The sequence below is a fragment of the Coregonus lavaretus genome (genome assembly GCF_964263955.1).
Source record: "Coregonus lavaretus genome assembly, chromosome: 13".
Classification (NCBI taxonomy): Eukaryota; Metazoa; Chordata; class Actinopteri; order Salmoniformes; family Salmonidae; genus Coregonus; species Coregonus lavaretus.
In genome coordinates this window covers 3,090,113-3,110,963 of record NC_140000.1, presented here as the reverse complement: position 1 = coordinate 3,110,963, position 20,851 = coordinate 3,090,113, and the positions used below count along the sequence as shown (strand labels likewise).

Genomic DNA, 20,851 nt, shown 5'->3' with positions numbered 1-20,851 from the left:
GTGTGTGTGTGTGTGTGTGTGTGTGTGTGTGTGTGTGTGTGTGTGTGTGTGTGTGTGTGCACGTACGTGTGTGTGTGCGTGCGTACGCGTGTATGTGTGCATGTGCTTGTGTGACTGCATTATGTACAGTATGTGTGATTCAGGTGTCAATTATCAATGAAAGATAGACTGACACAAAGAGAAGAGAGAGAGAGAGAGAGAGAGAGAGAGAGAGAGAGAGAGAGAGAGAGAGAGAGAGAGAGAGAGAGAGAGAGAGAGAGAGAGAGAGAGAGAGAGAGAGAGAGAGAGAGAGAGAGAGAGAGAGAGAGAGAGAGAGAGAGAGAGAGAGAGAGAGAGAGAGAGAGGGGAAACAACATCAACTCAAGACACAGGTCAGTGGATGGGAGCGCAATGAAGGCGTTCCCCCAAAAAAGCTGATATCACCCCAGGGGTGCGGGACGAGGGTCTATGACATCATGGTGGGGCACACCCAACACCCATCCTGACTATTTCTACAGCACAGAGGTCTGAACTCAAGAGCTCACAGATGTACAAACGTCAACAAGCATTAATGTTAAACTCCCCAACTCCCCAACTAGACACATACATTTACATGTTAGTCATTTAGCAGACGCTCTTATCCAGAGCCAATTACAGTTAGTGAGTGCATACATTTTTTCATACATACGCTTTAGGTCTTCTTTTGGAAAATACTTTTTTTACCTCAGGGAAACTTTTTTAATGTTAATTTAACCCGTAGAGTAAGAAGCTGACTGAAGGATAATTGAACAGTCCTCTGACCCTCCACTACCATTACGAACCCTGTTCATCAGCCTGTATAAGCACTTTGAGGAGTACACCACATCAGTCACTGGCTTCATCAATAAGTGCATCGATGATGTCGTCCCCACAGTGACCGTACGTACATACCCCAACCAGAAGCCATGGATTACAGGAAACATCCGCACTGAGCTAAAGGGTAGAGCTGCCGCTTTCAAGGAACGGGACTCTAACCCGGACGCTTATAAGAAATCCCGCTATGACCTCCGACGAACCATCAAACAGGCAAAGAGTCAATACAGGTCTAAGATTGAATCATACTACACTGGCTCTGACGCTCGTCGGATGTGGCAGGGCTTGAAAACTATTACAGACTACAAAGGGAAGCACAGCCGCGAGCTGCCCAGTGACACAAGCCTACCAGACGAGCTAAACCACTTCTATGCTCGCTTCGAGGCAAGCAACACTGAAGCATGCATGAGAGCACCAGCTGTTCCGGACGACTATGTGATCACGCTCTCCGTAGCCGATGTGAGTAAGACTTTTAAGCAGGTCAACATTCACAAGGCCGCAGGGCCAGACGGATTACCAGGACGTGTACTCCGAGCATGTGCTGACCAACTGGCAAGTGTCTTCAATGACATTTTCAACATGTCCCTGACTGAGTCTGTAATACCAACATGTTTCAAGCAGACCACCATAGTCCCCGTGCCCAAGAACTCTAAGATAACCTGCCTAAATGACTACCGACCCGTAGCACTGACGTCTGTAGCCATGAAGTGCTTTGAAAGACTGGTCATGGCTCACATCAACAGCATAATCCCAGAAACCCTAGACCCACTCCAATTTGCATACCGCCCCAACAGATCCACAGACGATGCAATCTCTATCGCACTCCACACTGCCCTTTCCCACCTGGACAAGAGGAACACCTACGTGAGAATGCTATTCATTGACTACAGCTCAGCATTCAACACCATAGTGCCCTCTAAGCTCATCACTAAGCTAAGGATCCTGGGACTAAACACCTCCCTCTGCAACTGGATCCTGGACTTCCTGACGGGCCGCCCCCAGGTGGTAAGGGTAGGTAACAACACATCTGCCACACTGATCCTCAACACGGGGGCCCCTCAGGGGTGCGTGCTCAGTCCCCTCCTGTACTCTCTGTTCACCCATGACTGCATGGCCAGGCACGACTCCAACACCATCATTAAGTTTGCCGACGACACAACAGTGGTAGGCCTGATCACCGACAACGATGAGACAGCCTATAGGGAGGAGGTCAGAGATCTGGCCGTGTGGTGCCAGGACAACAACCTCTCCCTCAACGTGACCAAGACAAAGGAGATGATTGTGGACTACAGGAAAAAAAAGAGGACTGAGCACGCCCCCATTCTCATCGACGGGGCTGTAGTGGAACAGGTTGAGAGCTTCAAGTTCCTTGGCGTCCACATCACCAACGAACTATCATGGTCCAAACACACCAAGACAGTCGTGAAGAGGGCACGACAAAGCCTATTCCCCCTCAGGAGACTAAAAAGATTTGGCATGGGTCCTCAGATCCTCAAAAAATTCTACAGCTGCACCATCGAGAGCATCCTGACTGGTTGCATCACCGCCTGGTATGGCAACTGCTTGGCCTCTGACCGCAAGGCACTACAGAGGGTAGTGCGTACGGCCCAGTACATCACTGGGGCAAAGCTCCCTGCCATCCAGGACCTCTATACCAGGCGGTGTCAGAGGAAGGCCCTCAAAATTGTCAAAGACTCCAGCCACCCTAGTCATAGACTGTTCTCTCTGCTACCGCACGGCAAGCGGTACCGGAGTGCCAAGTCTAGGTCCAAAAGACTTCTCAACAGCTTCTACCCCCAAGCCATAAGACTCCTGAACAGCTAATCATGGCTACCCGGACTATTTGCACTGCCCCCCCACCCCATCCTTTTTACGCTGCTGCTACTCTGTTAAGTATTTATGCATAGTCACTTTAACTCTACCCACATGTACATATTACCTCAACTACCTCAACTAGCCGGTGCCCCCGCACATTGACTCTGCAACGGTACCCCCCTGTATATATAGCCTCCCTACTGTCACTTTATTTTACTGTATATATAGCCTCCCTACTGTCACTTTATTTTACTTCTGCTCTTTTTTTCTCAACACTTTTTTTGTTGTTGTTTTATTCTTACTTTTTTTGTTTAAAATAAATGCACTGTTGGTTAAGGGCTGTAAGTAAGCATTTCACTGTAATGTCTGCACCTGTTGTATTCGGCGCATGTGACCAATAAAATTTGATTTGATTTGATTTGATTTGAATTCACATGTTTCACGCTGAATTCAATCATAACCCTGTTTTTAAGAAGCTGCGTGACAAGGCTTTCAGTTGCAACAAGGATCGAAACATCTAAACCAAAGGCAGTTATTGTGTGACTTCCCCCTCCTAAAGTGAAAGAAATAAAGGGACTATTTTGGAGCATGAAATGCTAAACCGCTGTAAAAGCAGCCAAGGCCGGGCCGGGGCCATCAGAGATGACCTCATCCCTCTCCCCTGGGCCCCTCTTGACATGCTCTGCTCTGCTGTGGGACAATACACAGTCAACAGCTAAACATGAATCGCCTTGTCAGTAACACACACACACACAGATGCGCACACACACACACACTTACACACACAGAAAGATACACAATACACACACACAGACATACACACACACACACAGCTCCATATGTAACAGAACACTGGTGTGACCTCAGAGACTACACAAGGATGCCAATCACTGGGCCACTGCTGAAAAGGACATCCTCATATCACTGTACTGAATATCAGACAGAGAAAAGGCAGAGTAGTTCTCTAGACTAACCACAGAGGATAGATGGAAGCAATAGTCCCAAAAGTGAAACACTTCAAGCTAAAGTAAGCATACTAAAATAGCATATTTGACATGTACTGTATTTGACCCAGGTCTAATGTTAGTTAATGTATTGGTTAATCCAGGCATTGTGGACTGGAGGCCTCACCCTATCTGTCTGTTGGTGGAGGGGGCCTGGGTGATGACAGAGCTGGACTGGGGAGAGGGCAGGGCCTGCTGGATCACTATGCTGTTGTCATGGTTCCCCATCCGAGAGTGATGCTGCTGGTTCTGCAGGTTCTGTAGAGAGATGTTCTGGAGAGAGGGAGGGAGAGAGAGAGAGAGAGAGAGAGAGAGAGGGAGTGGGGGAGGGGAGAGAGAGAGAGAGAGAGAGAGAGAGAGAGAGGGAGTGGGGGAGGGGAGAGAGAGAGAGAGAGAGAGAGAGAGAGAGAGAGAGAGAGAGAGAGAGAGAGAGAGAGAGAGAGAGAGAGAGAGAGAGAGAGAGAGAGAGAGAGAGAGAGAGAGAGAGAGAGAGAGGACCTAGTCAGAACACATTGTTAACAGCCAACTGCAATAATTAGTCTTTAAGTTCATTTAGTGTAAATGTCAAAGTTTAAATGTCAAAGTTACAAAGCTTCACTGTAACCCCTGTACTGCTCAGTCACTTTCCTCACGAAGAGCCTGAATGCAGCAATCAGCAATTGAAACAATATCAAAGTGTTCTCCCTATCTCTGTTTTGGTAAAAAGATGAGGGTGGATGGGACGGGAGAAATGTAACCACTCTCAAATGCATAGACAGAGCTATGGATGCAAGGGTTATTAAGGTCAGGTTTTCAGACTGCTGATGTAGCAACTTCTACACTCTTAGAAAAAAGGGTTCCAAAAGGGTTCTGCGGCTGTCCCCATAAGATAACCCTTTTTGGTTCCAGGTAGAACCCTTTATGGTTCCAGGTAGAACTCTTTTGGGTTCCACGTAGAACCCTCTGTTGAAAGTGTTCTACCTGGAACCAAAAGGGTTCTACCTGGAACCAAAAGGGGTTCTTCAAAGGGTTCTCCTATGGGGACAGCCGAATAACCCTTTTTTGGTTTTAGATAGCACCTTTTTTTTCTAAGAGTGTACTGTTGTGAGCTATGCTCTCTTGAACTTAAACCAACCTTTCTCCTCTCTCTCCCCTGATATGCTGCTATGCTGTGTACTCCACAGTCCTGCCGAGACTCGCCTCCCAGTCGTGCTGACTGAGCACAGCTCCTCAACCATAAACACCACACCGCCAGACTTGGGGGACTGGGGAGGCTAGACGTGGCCTGGGTGCCCTGACTGACACAGAAAGCCTCCAGAGCCAAACCCAGACCCAGACGTCAGCAGAGCTACAGCCTACAGCATGTATCCCCATCTCCCCCAGACCAGACACCGGATCAGCAGTCTGAGACAGAGAGATACAGTGTAGCTGTGTTGTGACATAGTGTCACAGGTAAAGAGTTCTTAACATTGACCCATAATACATTAACAACTACCTTGGAGTCCAATCGGACCTCACTGTTCTGAGACTGTGGTGAGTGGTGACTGCTGGTGAGCCACACATGTCGCAGACACATGACGAGTGTGCAGGTCTGGCTGTCTGTCTGTCTGGCGTACAGCCTGGTCTCGCTGTCTCAAGCTGCTGTCTGTCTGCGGCTGTCTGTCTGAGTCTGGACCAGGAGGAAACGTGAATCCCTATATCTGTGTTTCTGAGAGATGAAGTGAGCTGTTTACAGTACAGCAGCTGCCTGGGGGAATCTGATATCCTGCTCCCTCCTCACCTCTCCTGTAGCAGTCACAGCCCTTCACCTCTCTGTCTGTCTGTCTGTCTGTCTGTCTGTCTGTCTGTCTGTCTGTCTGTCTGTCTGTCTGTCTGTCTGCCTGTCTGCCTGCCTGCCTGCCTGCCTGTCTGTCTGTCTGTCTGCCTGCCTGCCTGCCTGTCTGTCTGTCTGTCTGTCTGCCTGCCTGCCTGCCTGCCTGCCTGCCTGCCTGCCTGCCTGCCTGCCTGCCTGCCTGCCTGTCTGTCTGTCTGCCTGCCTGCCTGCCTGCCTGCCTGTCTGTCTGTCTGTCTGTCTGTCTGCCTGTCTGTCTGCCTGTCTGCCTGTCTGTCTGTCTATCTGCCTATCTGCCTGTCGGGGCTCTTGCTGCAACACAGTGGTTGAATCCCGACATGTGAGTGGGAATAGGGGTGGGTAGAGTCTACCTGTTGTGAGTGTGTGAGCTAGCAAGCACAGTGTATCCCCTGATGGGAGTTTGTTACAATTGGTTAGGAGATGACTTGCGTGAATGTGCGTGTGCATGCTTGTGCCTGCTATGAGTGTTTCAGGAAGTAGTTACCTGCCTGGAGTGTGTGTGTGGAGGCTGGGGGATTGAAGAATGATGACAGTGTGTGCACAGTTACCTGCCTGGAATGTGTGTGTGGTGGCTGGGGGATTGAATGATGACAGTGTGTGTACAGTTACCTGCCTGGAATGTGTGTGTGGTGGCTGGGGGATTGAAGAATGATGACAGTGCAAGATAAAGGGGGACTACCCATAACACACCTGTCTGCCTGCAGCTGTGGGTTGACCCGGGGTTCCTCTGGCCTTATCTTACTGTACTCGGGGGTTCCCCTGGCCTTATCTTACTGTACTCCAGAGATAAACACAGGTGAAGGCCCTGTGCACAGCAGTGTGTCTAATTCAGCTGATGGTTCTGGCAGGAAAACTGAGCATCCAAAACACATATACAGTGTCTTCGGAAAGTATTCAGACCCCTTAACTTTTTCCACATTTTGTTACGTTATAGCCTTATTCTAAAATTGATTAAATAGTTTTTCCCCTCATCAATGTACACACAATACCCCACAATGACAAAGCAAAAACAGGTTTTCAGACATTTTTGCACATTTATAAAAATAAAAATAAATGAAATATCACATTTACATAAGTATTCAGACCCTTTACTAAGTACTTTGTTGAAGCACCTTTGACAGCGAATACAGCATTGAGTCTTCTTGGGTATGACACTACAAGCTTGGCACACCTGTATTTGGGGAGTTTCTCCCATTCTTCTCTGCAGATCCTCTCAAGCTCTGTCAGGTTGGATGGGGAGCGTTGCTGCACAGCTATTTTCAGGTCTCTCCAGAGATGTTCGATCGGGTTCAAGTCCGAGCTCTGGCTAGGCCACTCAAGGACATTCAGAGACTTGTCCCGAAGCCACTCCTGCGTTGTCTTGGCTGTGTGCCATGGGGCGGCGCACAATCGGCCCAGTGTCGTCCAGGGTAGGGGAGGGAATGGCCGGCAGGGATGTAGCTCAGTTGGAAAAGCATGGCGTTTGCAACGCCAGGGTTGTGGGTTTGATTCCCACGGGGGGCCAGTATGAAAAATTAAAAAATAATGTATGCACTCACTAACTGTAAGTCGCTCTAGATAAGAGCGTCTGCTAAATGACTAAAATGTAAATGTAAATGTTGTCCTGTTGGAAGGTGAACCTTCGCCCCAGTCTGAGGTCCTGAGCGCTCTGGAGCAGGTTTTCATCAAGAGTCTCTCTGTACTTTGCTCCGTTCATCTTTGCCTCGATCGTGACTAGTCTCCCAGTCCCTGCCGCTGAAAAACATCCTCACAGCATGATGCTGCCATCACCATGCTTCACTGTAGGGATGGTGCCAGGTTTACTCCAGATGTGACACTTGGCATTCAGGCCAAAGAGTTCAATCTTGGTTTCATCAGACCAGAGAATCTTGTTTCTCATGGTCTGAGAGTCTTTAGGTGCCTTTTGCCAAACTCCAAGCGGGCGTGTCATGTGCTTTTTACTGAGGAGTGGCTTCCGTCTAGCCACTCTACCATAAAGGCCTGATTGGTGGAGTGCTGCAGAGATGGTTGTCCTTCTGGAAGGTTCTCACATCTCCACAGAGGAACCCATTAGGTTATTCTCCTTCTCCCCCGATTGCTCAGTTTGGCCGGGCGGCCAGCTCTAGGAAGAGTCTTGGTGGTTCCAAACTTCTTCCATTTAAGAATGATGGAGAGCACTGTGTTCTTGGGGACCTTCCCCAGATCTGTGCCTCGACACAATCCTGTCTCGGAGCTCTACGGACAATTCTGTCATGACTTCCGCCGAGGCTGCCTCCCCTCCTTGTTCGGGCAGGTTTCGGCGTTCGTCGTCACCGGCTTACTAGCTGCTGCCGATTCATTTATCATCACTCCACTTATCTTGTCTAATTAATCACACACACCTGGTCCTTATCCCAAATTAGTCATTGTATAAGTGTTCCCTCTGCTTCCTTGTCTGTGTGGGTGATTGTTTGTAGTGAGCTGTTTGTAGCTCGGTTGAGCTACCCTTACCTTGTTGTTGCCAGGGTAGATATTTCCCCTGTGCCTGAGTGTTGTTGTCGCATGCTTGCGCAACTGTTTATCGACGGAATAAACTCTTTGGATGCGTATTACTCTCCTGCGCCTGACTCCTTCTATCACACGCATCACAAATTCCTTCGACCTCATGGCTTGGTTTTTGCTCTGACATGCACCGTCAACTGTGGGACCTTAGATAGACAGGTGTGTGCCTTTCCAAGTCATGTCCAATCATTTGAATTTACCACAGGTGGACTCCAATCAAGTTGTAGAAACATCTCCAGGATGATCAACGGAAACAGGATGCACCTGAGCTCAATTTCGAGTATCATAGCAAAGGGTCTGAATACTTATGTAAATAAGGTATTTCTGTTTTCTGTTTTTAATACATTTGCAAAAATGTCTAAAAACGTGTTTTCGCTTTGTCATTATGGGGTATTGTGTGTAGATTGCTGAGAAAAAAATAAGATTTAATCCATTTTAGAATAAGGCTGTTACTTAACAAAATGTGGAAAAAGTCAAGGAGTCTGAATACTTTCCGAAGGCACTGTAAATACCTCACACCTAAAACAACGTAAAACAACGACCGACCTTGATTCAATAATTGTGCAGAATACTGTATAAAAAGTGAACCAACGAGGCATTCGACAAGCAGGTTTGTATTTCTTACTCTCATCTTCTCTACCTGAAGAGAAAAACCCTCACACTTGGAAAGACAATGGCCAACCTTCATTTAAATAATTGTCATTGTGCAGAATAGTGTATAGAAATGGAAGGTGGGCTTCATCAGGTTAGTCTTACTGTCATCTTGTCTACCTGATAATCAGGTTAGTTGTATTACTGTTATATTGTCTACCTGATAATCAGGTTAGTTGTCTTACTGTCATCGTGTCTACCTGATTTTTATTTATTTTATTTTATTTAACCTCTATTTAACCAGGTAAGCCAGTTGAGAACAAGTTCTCATTTACAACTGCGACCTGGCCAAGATAAAGCAAAGCAGTGCGATAAAAACAACAACAACACAGTTACATATGGGATAAACAGAACGTACAGTCAATAACACAATAGAAAATATATATACAGTGTGTGCAAATGTAGCAAGTTATGGAGGTAAGGCAATAAATAGGCCATAGTGCAAAACAATTACAATTTAGTATTAACACTGGAGTGATAGATGTGCAGAAGATGATGTGCAAATAGAGATACTGGGGTGCAAATGAGCAAAATAAATAACAATATGGGAATGAGGTAGTTGGGTGGGTTAATTTCAGATGGGCTATGTACAGGTGCAGTGATCGGTAAGCTGCTCTGTCAACTGATGCTTAAAGTTAGTGAGGGAGATAAGAGTCTCCAGCTTCAGAGATGTTTGCAGTTCGTTCCAGTCATTGGCAGCAGAGAACTAGAAGGAATGGCGGCCAAAGGAGGTGTTGGCTTTGGGGATGACCAGTGAGATATACCTGCTGGAACGCATACTACGGGTGGGTGTTGCTATGGTGACCAATGAGCTAAGATAAGACGGGGATTTGCCTAGCAGTGATTTATAGATGACCTGGAGCCAGTGGGTTTGGCGACGAATATGTAGTGAGGGCCAGCCAACGAGAGCGTACAGGTCACAATGGTGGGTAGTATATGGGGCTTTGGTGACAAAACGAATGGCACTTTGATAGACTACATCCAATTTGCTGAGTAGAGTGTTGGAGGCTATTTTGTAAATGACATCGCCAAAGTCAAGGATCGGTAGGATAGTCAGTTTTACGAGGGCATGTTTGGCAGCATGAGTGAAGGAGGCTTTGTTGCAAAATAGGAAGCCGATTCTAGATTTAACTTTGGATTGGAGATGCTTAATGTGAGTCTGGAAGGAGAGTTTACAGTCTAACCAGACACCTAGGTATTTGTAGTTGTCCACATATTCTAAGTCAGACCCACCGAGAGTAGTGATTCTAGTCGGGCGGGCGGGTGCAAGCAGCGTTCGATTGAAGAGCATGCATTTAGTTTTACTAGCGTTTAAGAGCAGTTGGAGGCTACGGAAGGACTTTACAGTGTCCCAAAACTTTTTGGAGATAGTTCAAAAAGATAATCAGGGTAGTTGTCTTACTGTCATCGTGTCTACCTGATAATCAGGTTAGTTGTCTTACTGTCATCGTGTCTACCTGATAATCAGGGTAGTTGTCTTACTGTCATCGTGTCTACCTGATAATCAGGTTAGTTGTCTTACTGTCATCGTGTCTACCTGATAATCAGGTTAGTTGTCTTACTGTCATCGTGTCTACCTGATAATCAGGTTAGTTGTCTTATTGTCATCGTGTCTACCTGATAATCAGGTTAGTTGTCTTACTGTCATCGTGTCTACCTGATAATCAGGTTAGTCTTACTGTCATCGTGTCTACCTGATAATCAGGTTAGTTGTCTTGTTGTCATCTTGTCTACCTGATAATCAGGTTAGTTGTCTTATTGTCATCTTGTCTACCTGATAATCAGGTTAGTTGTCTTATTGTCATCTTGTCTACCTGTTTGTTGTCCTCTTCCTCCTGGGCCTTCCTGAACTCCTGTTCTATAGAACAGTCCAGCTCGCTGAACAGACCCACCTCCTCACAGTTCTTCAGGAAGCGCGTCGGGGTTGGCGTCTGGTCTGGAACACAGGAGACACCATAGAATTACATATACAACTCACTAGAACGGATATTAGCATCCTAGCAGGTAGCAAATTGACAAAAAAATCGTCTATCTTGGTCAGGAAAGCATTCATTCTAGAAACAGAAAAAAAAAGTTAAATAGTGTATAAAACAATACATTTGTATATATATCTGCACTGCATGTTTGTTAACTAGCCGTGAGAGGGACTCACACAACATTTTCAACTCTAATAATGTTAGCTAAAAATGACTTGTTTTTGTCCGTTGCCTGAACTGTTAAGTTGTGATAGTTTGTCGATAAAGAAGAACAGCTGATGAATACAAAGTGGACAGAGGCAGAGAATACGCCAAGCTAATGATCGTTCCAAATGGTTAGCAAAGCCACTCTCCTTTTACATTAGACACAGATACCACTCTCAATAGCAACATTTCAGTTAACAATGTCCAGACCTCACCTACAGAGAGGGGGGGGGGCATTTGTTCCCTTTAGTCAGGCAGTGTTACTCCACTCAGCATCAGGGGGCAGAGAGACCAGAGAGACTGGATCATGTTTCAGACAGTCCAGGTGATTTTAGGATCAAGTCCTTTTCAAAGGCTAAAAGTATACTCCACCACGGCCTGTTTATCCATTCTGGCTAGACTGGGGATTGACGACCAAAATACAGTTTGACCAAAACAGTCTGGCTTTCCCAATAGGGAGGATGAGAGCTTAACTCTTCCATTAAAACGTTTTTAAAAACTGGAGCGCCAGCGGTGTCCATTTCCAGAGAAGTATGATGACGTGACAACTCACCGCGGATGTTAGGAGAAACAGGCCAAACCTTGGTAAAATGAGGTAAGCTTTGGTGTTACATATCAAAAAGGGGAAAGGGTCTGGGGCAGTTTAAATCTCTCTGGGTGACATGTTGAAGTTGTGTTAACCCTAAACAGGAGAGTCAGACAGACAGGTGACTTATGATCGTCGACCCTCTTCCAGTAAGAGAAATGGACAGAGCAGTAAGAGAGAGAGTGGGGAATGAGGACACTGACTCAGCCGGGACAGAAACCTGATTCTCCTGGTCGCTCAGTGTAAATAATAAAGAAGACAATCTCAGTCAGCATCAGCCTAACACACACACACACACACACACACACACACACACACACACAAACACACATACATACACACAGTGCCTTCAGAAAGTATTCACACCCCTTGACTTTTTCCACATTTTGTTGTGTTACAGCCTGACTTTAAAATTGATTAAAATTTTGTTTTTTTGTCACTGGCCTACACAAAGTGGAATCATGTTTTTCAAAATGTTTACAAATTCATTAAAAATGAAAAGCTGTAATGTCTTGAGTCAATAAGTATTCACCCCCTTTGTTATGGCAAGCTTAAATAAGTTCAGGAGTAAATGGACTCACTCTGGACTCACTCTGTGTGCAATAATAGTGTTTAACATGATTTTGAATGACTACCTAATCTCTGTACTCCACACATACAATTATCTGTAAGGTCTCTCAGTTGAGCAGTGCATTTCAAACACAGATTCAACCACAAAGACCAGGGAGGATTTCCAATAACTCGCAAAGAACGGCACCTATTGGTAGATGGGTAAAAAAAAAGAGCAGACATTGAACATCCCTTTCAGCATGATGTAAGTTATTAATTTTTTTTGCAACAAGGCACTAAAGTAATACTGCAAAAAATGTGGCAAAGCAAATAACTTTTTGTCCTGAATACAAAGCGTTATGTTTGGGGCAAATCCAATACAACATATCTAATACAATATTTGCAAGCATAGTGGTGGCTGCATCATGTTATGGGTATGCTTGTAATCTTTAAGGACTGGGGAGTTTTTCAGGATAAAAAATAAACGGAATGGAGCTAAGCACAGGCAACATCCTAGAGGAAAACCTGGTTCAGTCTGCTTTCAACCAGACAATGGGAGATATATTCACCTTTCAGCAGGACAATAACCTAAAACACAAGGCCAAATCTACACTGGAGTTGCTTAGCAAGAAGACAGTGAATGCTCCTGAGTGGCCGAGTTACAGTTTTGACTTAAATCTGCTTGAGAATCCTTGGCAAGACATGAAAGGGGTTGTCTAGCAATGATCAACAACCAATTTGACAGAGCTTGAATAATTTTGAAAAGAATAATGGGCAAATATTGTACAATCCAGGTGTGCAAAGCTCTTAGTGACTTACCCAGAAAGACTCACAGCTGTAATCGCTGCCAAAGGTGATTCTAACATGTATTGACTCAGGGCTGTGAATACTTATGTAAATGTGATATTTCTGTATTTAATTTTCAATACATTTGCAAAAATTCCTAAAAACATGTTTTCACTTTGTCATTATGGGGTATTGTGTGTAGATGGGTGAGAAAATGTTTTTTATGTAATCAATTTTGAATTCAGGCTGTAGCACAACAACATGTGGAATAAGTGAAGGGGTGTGTATACTTTCTGAAGGCACTGTACATACATACATTTGTATCCTAATTTGAGCGAATTTGCTACACTCTTTGAAGAATAACCCTTTCCACAGACGGTTCTACATGGAACCCAAAATGGTTCTACGTGGCCCCAAAAAGGGTTCTCCCTGGAACCAAAAAGGGATCTCCTATGGGGACAGCCGAAGAACACTTTTGGACCCATTTTTTCTAAGAGTGTACAGCAGGAAAATAATCCTGCAGCAACAGGAAAGTACAGTTATTATGTGGATTATAATTAATGGACATTTTTGTAGGGGTTGATATAGTAGAACTTCAGAATACTTTTTAAACCTCAAATACACTTTTAAATACATCTATATATACACACACACATACACACATACACACACACACACACACACACACACACACACACACACACACACACACACACACACACACACACACACACACACACACACACACACACACACACACACCAGTCTTCTGTTGCATCAGCAGGGCTCTGTCTAGGCACTAAAGATCTGGAAGTATGATTTTGCCTTGGGATTGACACTTACAGGTGCTGTACACAGACAGTATAAATCAGGTCTTCCTTTGAACTGTGGGTCAATATGTCATCCCCAACCACACCACATCTCCTCCCCTCTGTATGGTGGGGCAGGGTGGGGCAGGGTGGGGGAACCCCCCCTCCACCACCCCTCCACCCATTCATCCCCTCCCCACTGTCACAGCAAGACTAATGAGATCTGTGATGATGACAGGAAACCAGCGGCACAACTCAGCAAGGAAGAGAAATGTTGTCTATGACAAAACATGTATCTTAATTTGGAAAAAGGAAAAATATGAATTTCTCCGGCGATACATCAATGTCTCATTGTCCTGCTGAGCACTGCAGAACGACAAGGTATGGGTTACAGATTAGACTCAATACACAACGAGGCTTTCACCATTGGGAAATGAGGAGAGCCACAACAGAGTCGAGATACAGTATAGCAGTCAACCACAAACTCTCCTGAACACAACGCACAGCACAGTTGGCCTGAATTCAGTCATTCATTAAGTGAATTTCATTGAATTGACTGAATCAAAAACGGAATCAACCCCAACCCTGGTGTAGGCTACACAGTTCTGTTTATAGCCTGACTTACTATATGCCTGGCGGGGACAGTTGCTACTTCCTGAGAGAGAAATACAACACTCATCTATTCCAGAACACCACGATGGGACTAGACTATATAGAGGCTGTGTCCCAAATGGCATCCTATTATGGGCCCTGGTCAAATGTAGTGCACTACATAGGGAATAGGGTGCCAGTTGGGATGCACACTAGAGAGTGATGTTACAGCATGGGATGTCTGAAGCCGTTTGTCACCTGATAACATGTTGTCGATCTTTATGGAGGGAAACTTCAGGGTCATCTCATGCTTGTGCCGGTGAATCATCAGGTGGTCCTCTGTGGGGAATCGCTGTTGGGACAGAATTATTAGATTCATTTTGGGGTAAAGAAAACTGTACTGTTAAAAAAAAGAGGATAACACAGGAAACAATAAATATAGTTCTTTTCCAATGTGGTCCTCCTCGATAAAGAACACAACCACTCAGTTCTCTACGCACAGAGTCTCAAGCCTGGAATCCAGTGATATTCAGTTATATTTTGTATGATATTCACTAGTGTGAATTCCAGGTTAAAAAGGCATGCACAGAGACCGTTAAAGGAATACTGCACTCCAGAAACAAATTCCTGTGAATTTTGTGGTTGTCTATGATCATTGAGTAAGTACAAATGTGTTGTTTTGCGGTAATCTATCTTCTTAATGTCTCCAGCATGTGGACAAAATACCTGGGAGTTTAACACTGAACATACAGTGTCGACACTCACCTGAGAACAGCCAGGGGCACTGCACACAAACGGCCTTTCCTGCTCAGAGTTCATCACTCTCACCAACTCCTCATAAGACTACAAACAGAGAGAGAGAGAGAGAGAAAGAGAGTGAAAGAGAGAGAGAGAGAGAGAGAGAGAGAGAGAGAGAGAGAGAGAGAGAGAGAGAGAGAGAGAGAGAGAGAGAGAGAGAGAGAGAGAGAGAGAGAGAGAGAGAGAGAGAGAGAGAGAGAGAGAGAGAGAGAGAGAGAGAGAGAGAGAGAGAGAGAGAGAGAGAGAGAGAGAAAAGAGGAGAGTTTAGCTCCCAGCACACATGAAGACGTAGACATCCCTTTCTTTCATTGTGTCATTCTAGATTACTCTATTGATGTTGTGCCTGAAAATAGCAGACTTCGTAGTTATTTTCAGTCGTAAACATACAAAATATAGTATTCCATTCCCTCATGGCAGTAGCCTACAGACAGGTGTTCATTAGTTCATACAGAGAGCGACAGGACATGACATCAAGAAAAAAGATGTTACAGCTTAAAGGCAGGGCCCGGCCTGGTCTCTATGACCGGGGTTGCGTCTCAAATGGCACCCTATTCCCTATAGGGCCCTGGGCTCTAGTCAAAAGTAGTGTACTATATAGGGAATAGGGTGCCATTTGGGATGGCGCCTGGGTGGGGGGAATGGGGGGGGGGGGGTTGATTACGTGTGGTAGTATAGTAGGAGCAGATTAGACTAGAGTTTACAACACATATAATAGTAGGAGCAGATTAGACTAGAGTTTACAACACATATAATAGTAGGAGCAGATTAGACTAGAGTTTACAACACATATAATAGTAGGAGCAGATTAGTCTAGAGTTTACAACACATATAATAGTAGGAGCAGATTAGACTAGAGTTTACAACACATATAATAGTAGGAGCAGATTAGACTGGAGTTTACAACACATATAATAGTAGGAGCAGATTAGACTAGAGTTTACAACACATATAATAGTAGGAGCAGATTAGACTAGAGTTTACAAAACATCAGCACGCATTTAACTGCTATTTCCTGGAATGACTATTTCCAGGAATGACGTGACCACAGGGACTTCATGTTTTATTCAGACTAGAGGTTCTACGTCTCACTAAGTCTTATTGCAGTCTAACCTCTACTGTCTTCTAACCAGCCCCTCCACCCTCAGCACACTGCCAGGCCATTCAGCCCTCTGGGAGACTAGGGCCTAACTGCTTAGCTGCCTGGTTTGTAGCCTGAGAGGGGGATAAAAATGTTAAAGACTCTTTTTGAAATCCTGTTTTGTCATTGATTAGGGAGCAGGCGCCCTTGTTCTTTGGATGAAAATGGGTGGGACATGTTGGAACCAAATGAATCCACTGAGAAGCACTCATACGATAAAGCCTAACACAAATTACTCTTCAAATGTACACACAGACAACCACATTAGGCCGGGATTCAATCCGATTGCTCATTCTCGACAACGGTAAATGCTGCATATATCGGCTCAATTGGAAATGGTGTTTAAAAGCCGCATTTTCCACCATGTGTGATCTGATTGAATCCCACAAAAGTGCCAATTTTTTCGTCTCTGTATTTGAATAAACTAAACATTTGAGCCAAGGCCACACATGACGTGTTCAGCATGAATACCTTCATACATGATTAACATGTGTGATTTTTTTGACCTGTACAGACTATTTCCTCTAACAAGGTCAAAACATTGAAATGGTGTGTAAAGTTAACCAGAGCCTTTTTCCTTACAGGCTACTTCTGCTAGGAAAGGTCTGGACAGGGTCCCTCTGTCAGAGGGCAAGGAGGTATGCGTCTCTATCTATCCCCCCTTCTCTCTTTTTATCCTTCTCTCTCCTTCGCTCTCTCTCTTTCTCCCTCTCTCTTCTCGTCCTTCTCTCTCTGTCTCCCGTCCCTCTCTCTCTTTCTCCCTCCCTCACCTTTTTCTCCTTCTATCACTTTACTACCTAAAACGACACTTTCCAGAGCAACAGCAACAACCTTATCGATCGAGTATTATCTAATTGTACACTTAGTGAGCCTTGGCCACTCCAAGACAAAGAAGTAGACTCTCCACATACTGTAGGTCCAATACTGGTAGTAGACTCTCCACATACTGTAGGTCTAATACTGGTAGCCCAGATATAATATAAAAAAGATTGGTCTGAACAGCATGATCTATTCTCTAACCTGGATACTTTCAGTTCATCAAGCTTTGTTCACTAAGTAGAATTCTTCTCACAGTATTATCAACAACTTAAACTAGTCCATCAAGTGTTTTGACAATCTGATTCGGCTTATGTTCCAAAAGCTTCTCTCCAAATGTCAATCCGAAAACCACCAGACTAATATCCAAAGAGAAACATTTTATATTCCATTTCCACACGTTAGGCCTAAACTTTATTCACAAGTCATTACCAGAATAGGGAAAATTATTGATGTGGGGCTTTTCTTTCAGAAATACCTCAACTCAACATGTTGAAAAGGAAATTCAAACCATCATACACATAAAACACTGAAACAAGGGCTCCATGTAAGCCCCAGTGAGTTGTCCCAATTGCTGCTCTCGCCTCTAAATCGCCAGAGCACAACGCCTTTTCCCTTCAATGGGGCACTTGGCTTTCACTTGATATAGATGTTTTAGTTTAGCAGAGGAAATTTGGTTACACTTTACATTAACTGGGTCCCGATGTGAGAGAGGGGAAGGATTAGTGAGCGGAGTACGATTTCAACAGGGACCAGGGAACGAACTCTCCAGGTAAGGCACATATTACAATTCATACAGTATGGTGTGTGTTTGGCGTGTGTGTGATCGGTGTGTGTGTGTGTGTGTTCGGCGTGTGTGTGTTCGGCATGTGTGTGTGTTCGGTGTGTGTTTGGCGTGTGTGTGATCGGTGTGTGTGTGTGGCGTGTGTGTGTTCGGCGTGTGTGTGTTCGATGTGTGTTTGGCGTGTGCGTGATCGGTGTGTGTGTGTGTTCGGCGTGTGTGAAGGGGGGGGGGGCCTTCAACAGCGCAGGTTCATGGTGGGATCACAGCGAGCCCTGAGGCGAGGAACACGGCTCGCTCAGACAATGCTGTGTGTGCTGTCAACTCCTCATGTAGGCCTTATAGTACACTGTAAACACACAGGACAGAGGGGCCCCTGAGAGGCAACCCTCAATCACTGTCAATCACCACCTCTCTGTCCCTGCACTGTGTGTAAACTGTGTGTGTGTGTGTGTGTATGTGTGTGTGTGTGTGTGTGTGTGAACTTCCAACAAGCATAGAGACTTCTCCACCCCAGGGCTCCACCAGTCAACACACTCACATCCACATAGAGGATAACAAGGAGTTAACTAACACTGAGCTGCGGAGGGCCGCGGTATATACACACTCAGCATAGGGCCTTTTTACACTACCACAATACCTGAAGTCAGATCTGCCTTTATTTATAGAAGGGACTGTGATTGTGTGGACGGTATCACTCATGGCAAATTGTATGAATCATCTTCTTTATAATTATGTTATTAGAGTTTGTTTTTGTAAAAGTAGGCTATTAAAATTGTTTTTTTTCTCATAAAAATGCAAACATGTTGCTAACAGTTCAAACATTTTGCAGACGCTCTTATCCAGAGTGACTTACTGTAGTAAGTGGATAAATTTTTGTACTTTTTCCCTATATTGGTCCCCTGTGTGAATCGAACCCACAACCCTGGCGTTGCAAGCGCCATGCTCTACCAACTGAGCCACACGGGACCCTAACAAACCCAAAGTATAATATGTAAAACCATGAGGATTATTATAACATCACATCCTAATCTTTACCTGGTTGAATAGACTCAAAATCATAACCTGGAAAGTGCTCAAATTTACAGCTGGTCAAATGCACACAAACAGTGGTGTATACCGGTTGTATTCACTTAACTTAATTGATGAAGTTAACTTAGGTAGTTGATTAAGTAAATTCTTTATTCTGTGTTACTGTGCTAATTATTTTATACCAATGTTTATGATCATGGTAGCTTATCTATAGTGACAGATTTGATTAATATCTTCATATATAATAATTAAATTAGAAATAAACACATTTTTAAGAAGTATACTTCAGTCTACCTCTGTCTTGTGTTAGATGTATTTTTATTTTACCCACTATAATAATAATTATTCTGTCAATAACAATGAACTTTTTTCAATCTTACCTCCATCAGTCAGACCAGTTATTTTCAGTAGGCCTTAATTCCAGTACACTCTCTTTCCCTAACTTCTAGTAGTCTTATAACGATTATTTTTTCTTTTAAGTTATATGCCTCAAATAATTTTGGTAATGTTCTATTTAATTTAGGCTATTTAATGTGAGTTTCTATTTTATTTATGAAGATGGATTCATCATCAGATATTATAATGTTGCACATGAATCATATTTAGTTAAACCACTAACACAATAATATTAGTTATTAACATTAACATTATCATTATCATCATCTTCATCATTAGTGAATAGTAATTGCAGAAGAGAGGCACCACAGTAAACTTACAGAGAGAGATTGTTTGATAGATATAGGCTACAATTTTTTTTTTAAACTGGAAACTGATAAATGGAGAATGGTTCGCCATCATTTAAACTCAATGACAATCTAATCATAAGATTAAAACATATTTTTCAGCCGCAGGCACTTAAAGTCAAGTGTGCCCCGTCAGCAGAACCCCTCTGGAACCTTCAATAGCTCGGCGGCGGTTAATCAAATAGCGACTGCTGGCTTGCAGAATGACGTAATGTTTCGGTTAGATTCCTCTTCAAAATGAAATGTGAACAGTATTATAGGCTACCACAGTATCATAAACATGTATTGGTATTATGGATGGAATGACAGCTCCTCTTAAGCTACTTTTACCATTGTCGAGGACGTGACCGTTCGTAAACTGCACAGGACAACATCTAGACGTGGGCTGCATCCATCCATGGATGGGACAGGGGAACAATGATGCAAAATTCTGCAAACTTGAGAATCATTAAAAATATTACTTTGTAATGCTCTACAAAAAATGGCTAAGTCGACTCCTATAGGTTAGCCCACCCTGTGTCAGTATTTGCAGTTGATAACCATTGCGAACTAATTCCTCCAAATATTGTCTTTAGTAATTGCGCACCATAGGCTACCCTGCACTGACACATCGCTCGATACTACTGTCGATACTACACATAGTTAACCTACTCACACATACAGTTTGTGGGGTAAATTACCATGGTAGCTAATAGCTACGGTACGGCACTGACAGCTCGCGAGCAGCGAGCATCACTTGACATCTCCGTGCTCAACTTCAACAACATTCAACAGTCAGTCCACGCGCGTCCTGAAACTTCTAAGTATTGCACTGAGATGGCAAGCCTGCTACTATACGAAGAAATAACTGACATAAACACAATTCTGCTCATAATACAATATGCACGAGACAACAGACAATAATATTAAATCAAACAAATCTACAGAACGCCGCAGCATTCAGTCGATGCGATTCTCTGAGCAACTTGTCACATCAACCGAAGTGAAAATATAACAACACAACTGTACAAAACGAAATTAACAATCTATAATTGCAAGTTTATAATTTACTGTAGTGGAATGCAATTCTTTTAACTTACCAAACAAGTGTAGAAAATATGCAACAGCCTCTCAGAAGGAACCACGTTGGACTGAGAAAAGATTACAATACGTTCTATTTAGAGAAGCATTACGTCACCCCTCGGTGACGTCACGTGGGATTCCTGAACTTCTAAATCATTGTGGTCCGCTTGGAGGCGGGCTGTTGGGGCGAGCAAGGCAGAGTTTGGGACGTAAGGTAGGGCACACAACTGAGAGGGTACCCCACTATCAACTTGCCCCAATACTTATTTAAAGGCTACCCTATACAAAAACATGTTTTATCATAGGGTATTCACCTCTTGTTTGCAAA

The 20,851-nt window shown here is 44.1% G+C and overlaps 1 protein-coding gene across 1 annotated transcript in view; it reads right to left on the bottom strand.

Annotated features, from left to right (window-relative positions):
• The window catches only part of LOC311139291 (cyclic AMP-responsive element-binding protein 5-like), a gene marked incomplete at its 3' end in the record, with an annotated part of 54,418 nt that extends 33,825 nt beyond the window's left edge, over positions 1 to 20,593 (bottom strand). Inside the window, exons 1-5 of the mRNA XM_084174177.1 lie at positions 20,541 to 20,593; positions 14,919 to 14,996; positions 14,412 to 14,505; positions 10,467 to 10,588; positions 3,778 to 3,923 (exon numbers count right to left, since the gene is read on the bottom strand). Of these exons, the coding sequence (XP_084030303.1) occupies positions 3,778 to 3,923; positions 10,467 to 10,588; positions 14,412 to 14,505; positions 14,919 to 14,972 (416 nt within the window). The 5' untranslated portion in view covers positions 14,973 to 14,996; positions 20,541 to 20,593. The remainder of the gene's footprint in view (positions 1 to 3,777; positions 3,924 to 10,466; positions 10,589 to 14,411; positions 14,506 to 14,918; positions 14,997 to 20,540) is intronic.
• Positions 20,594 to 20,851: the final 258 nt, after the last annotated feature.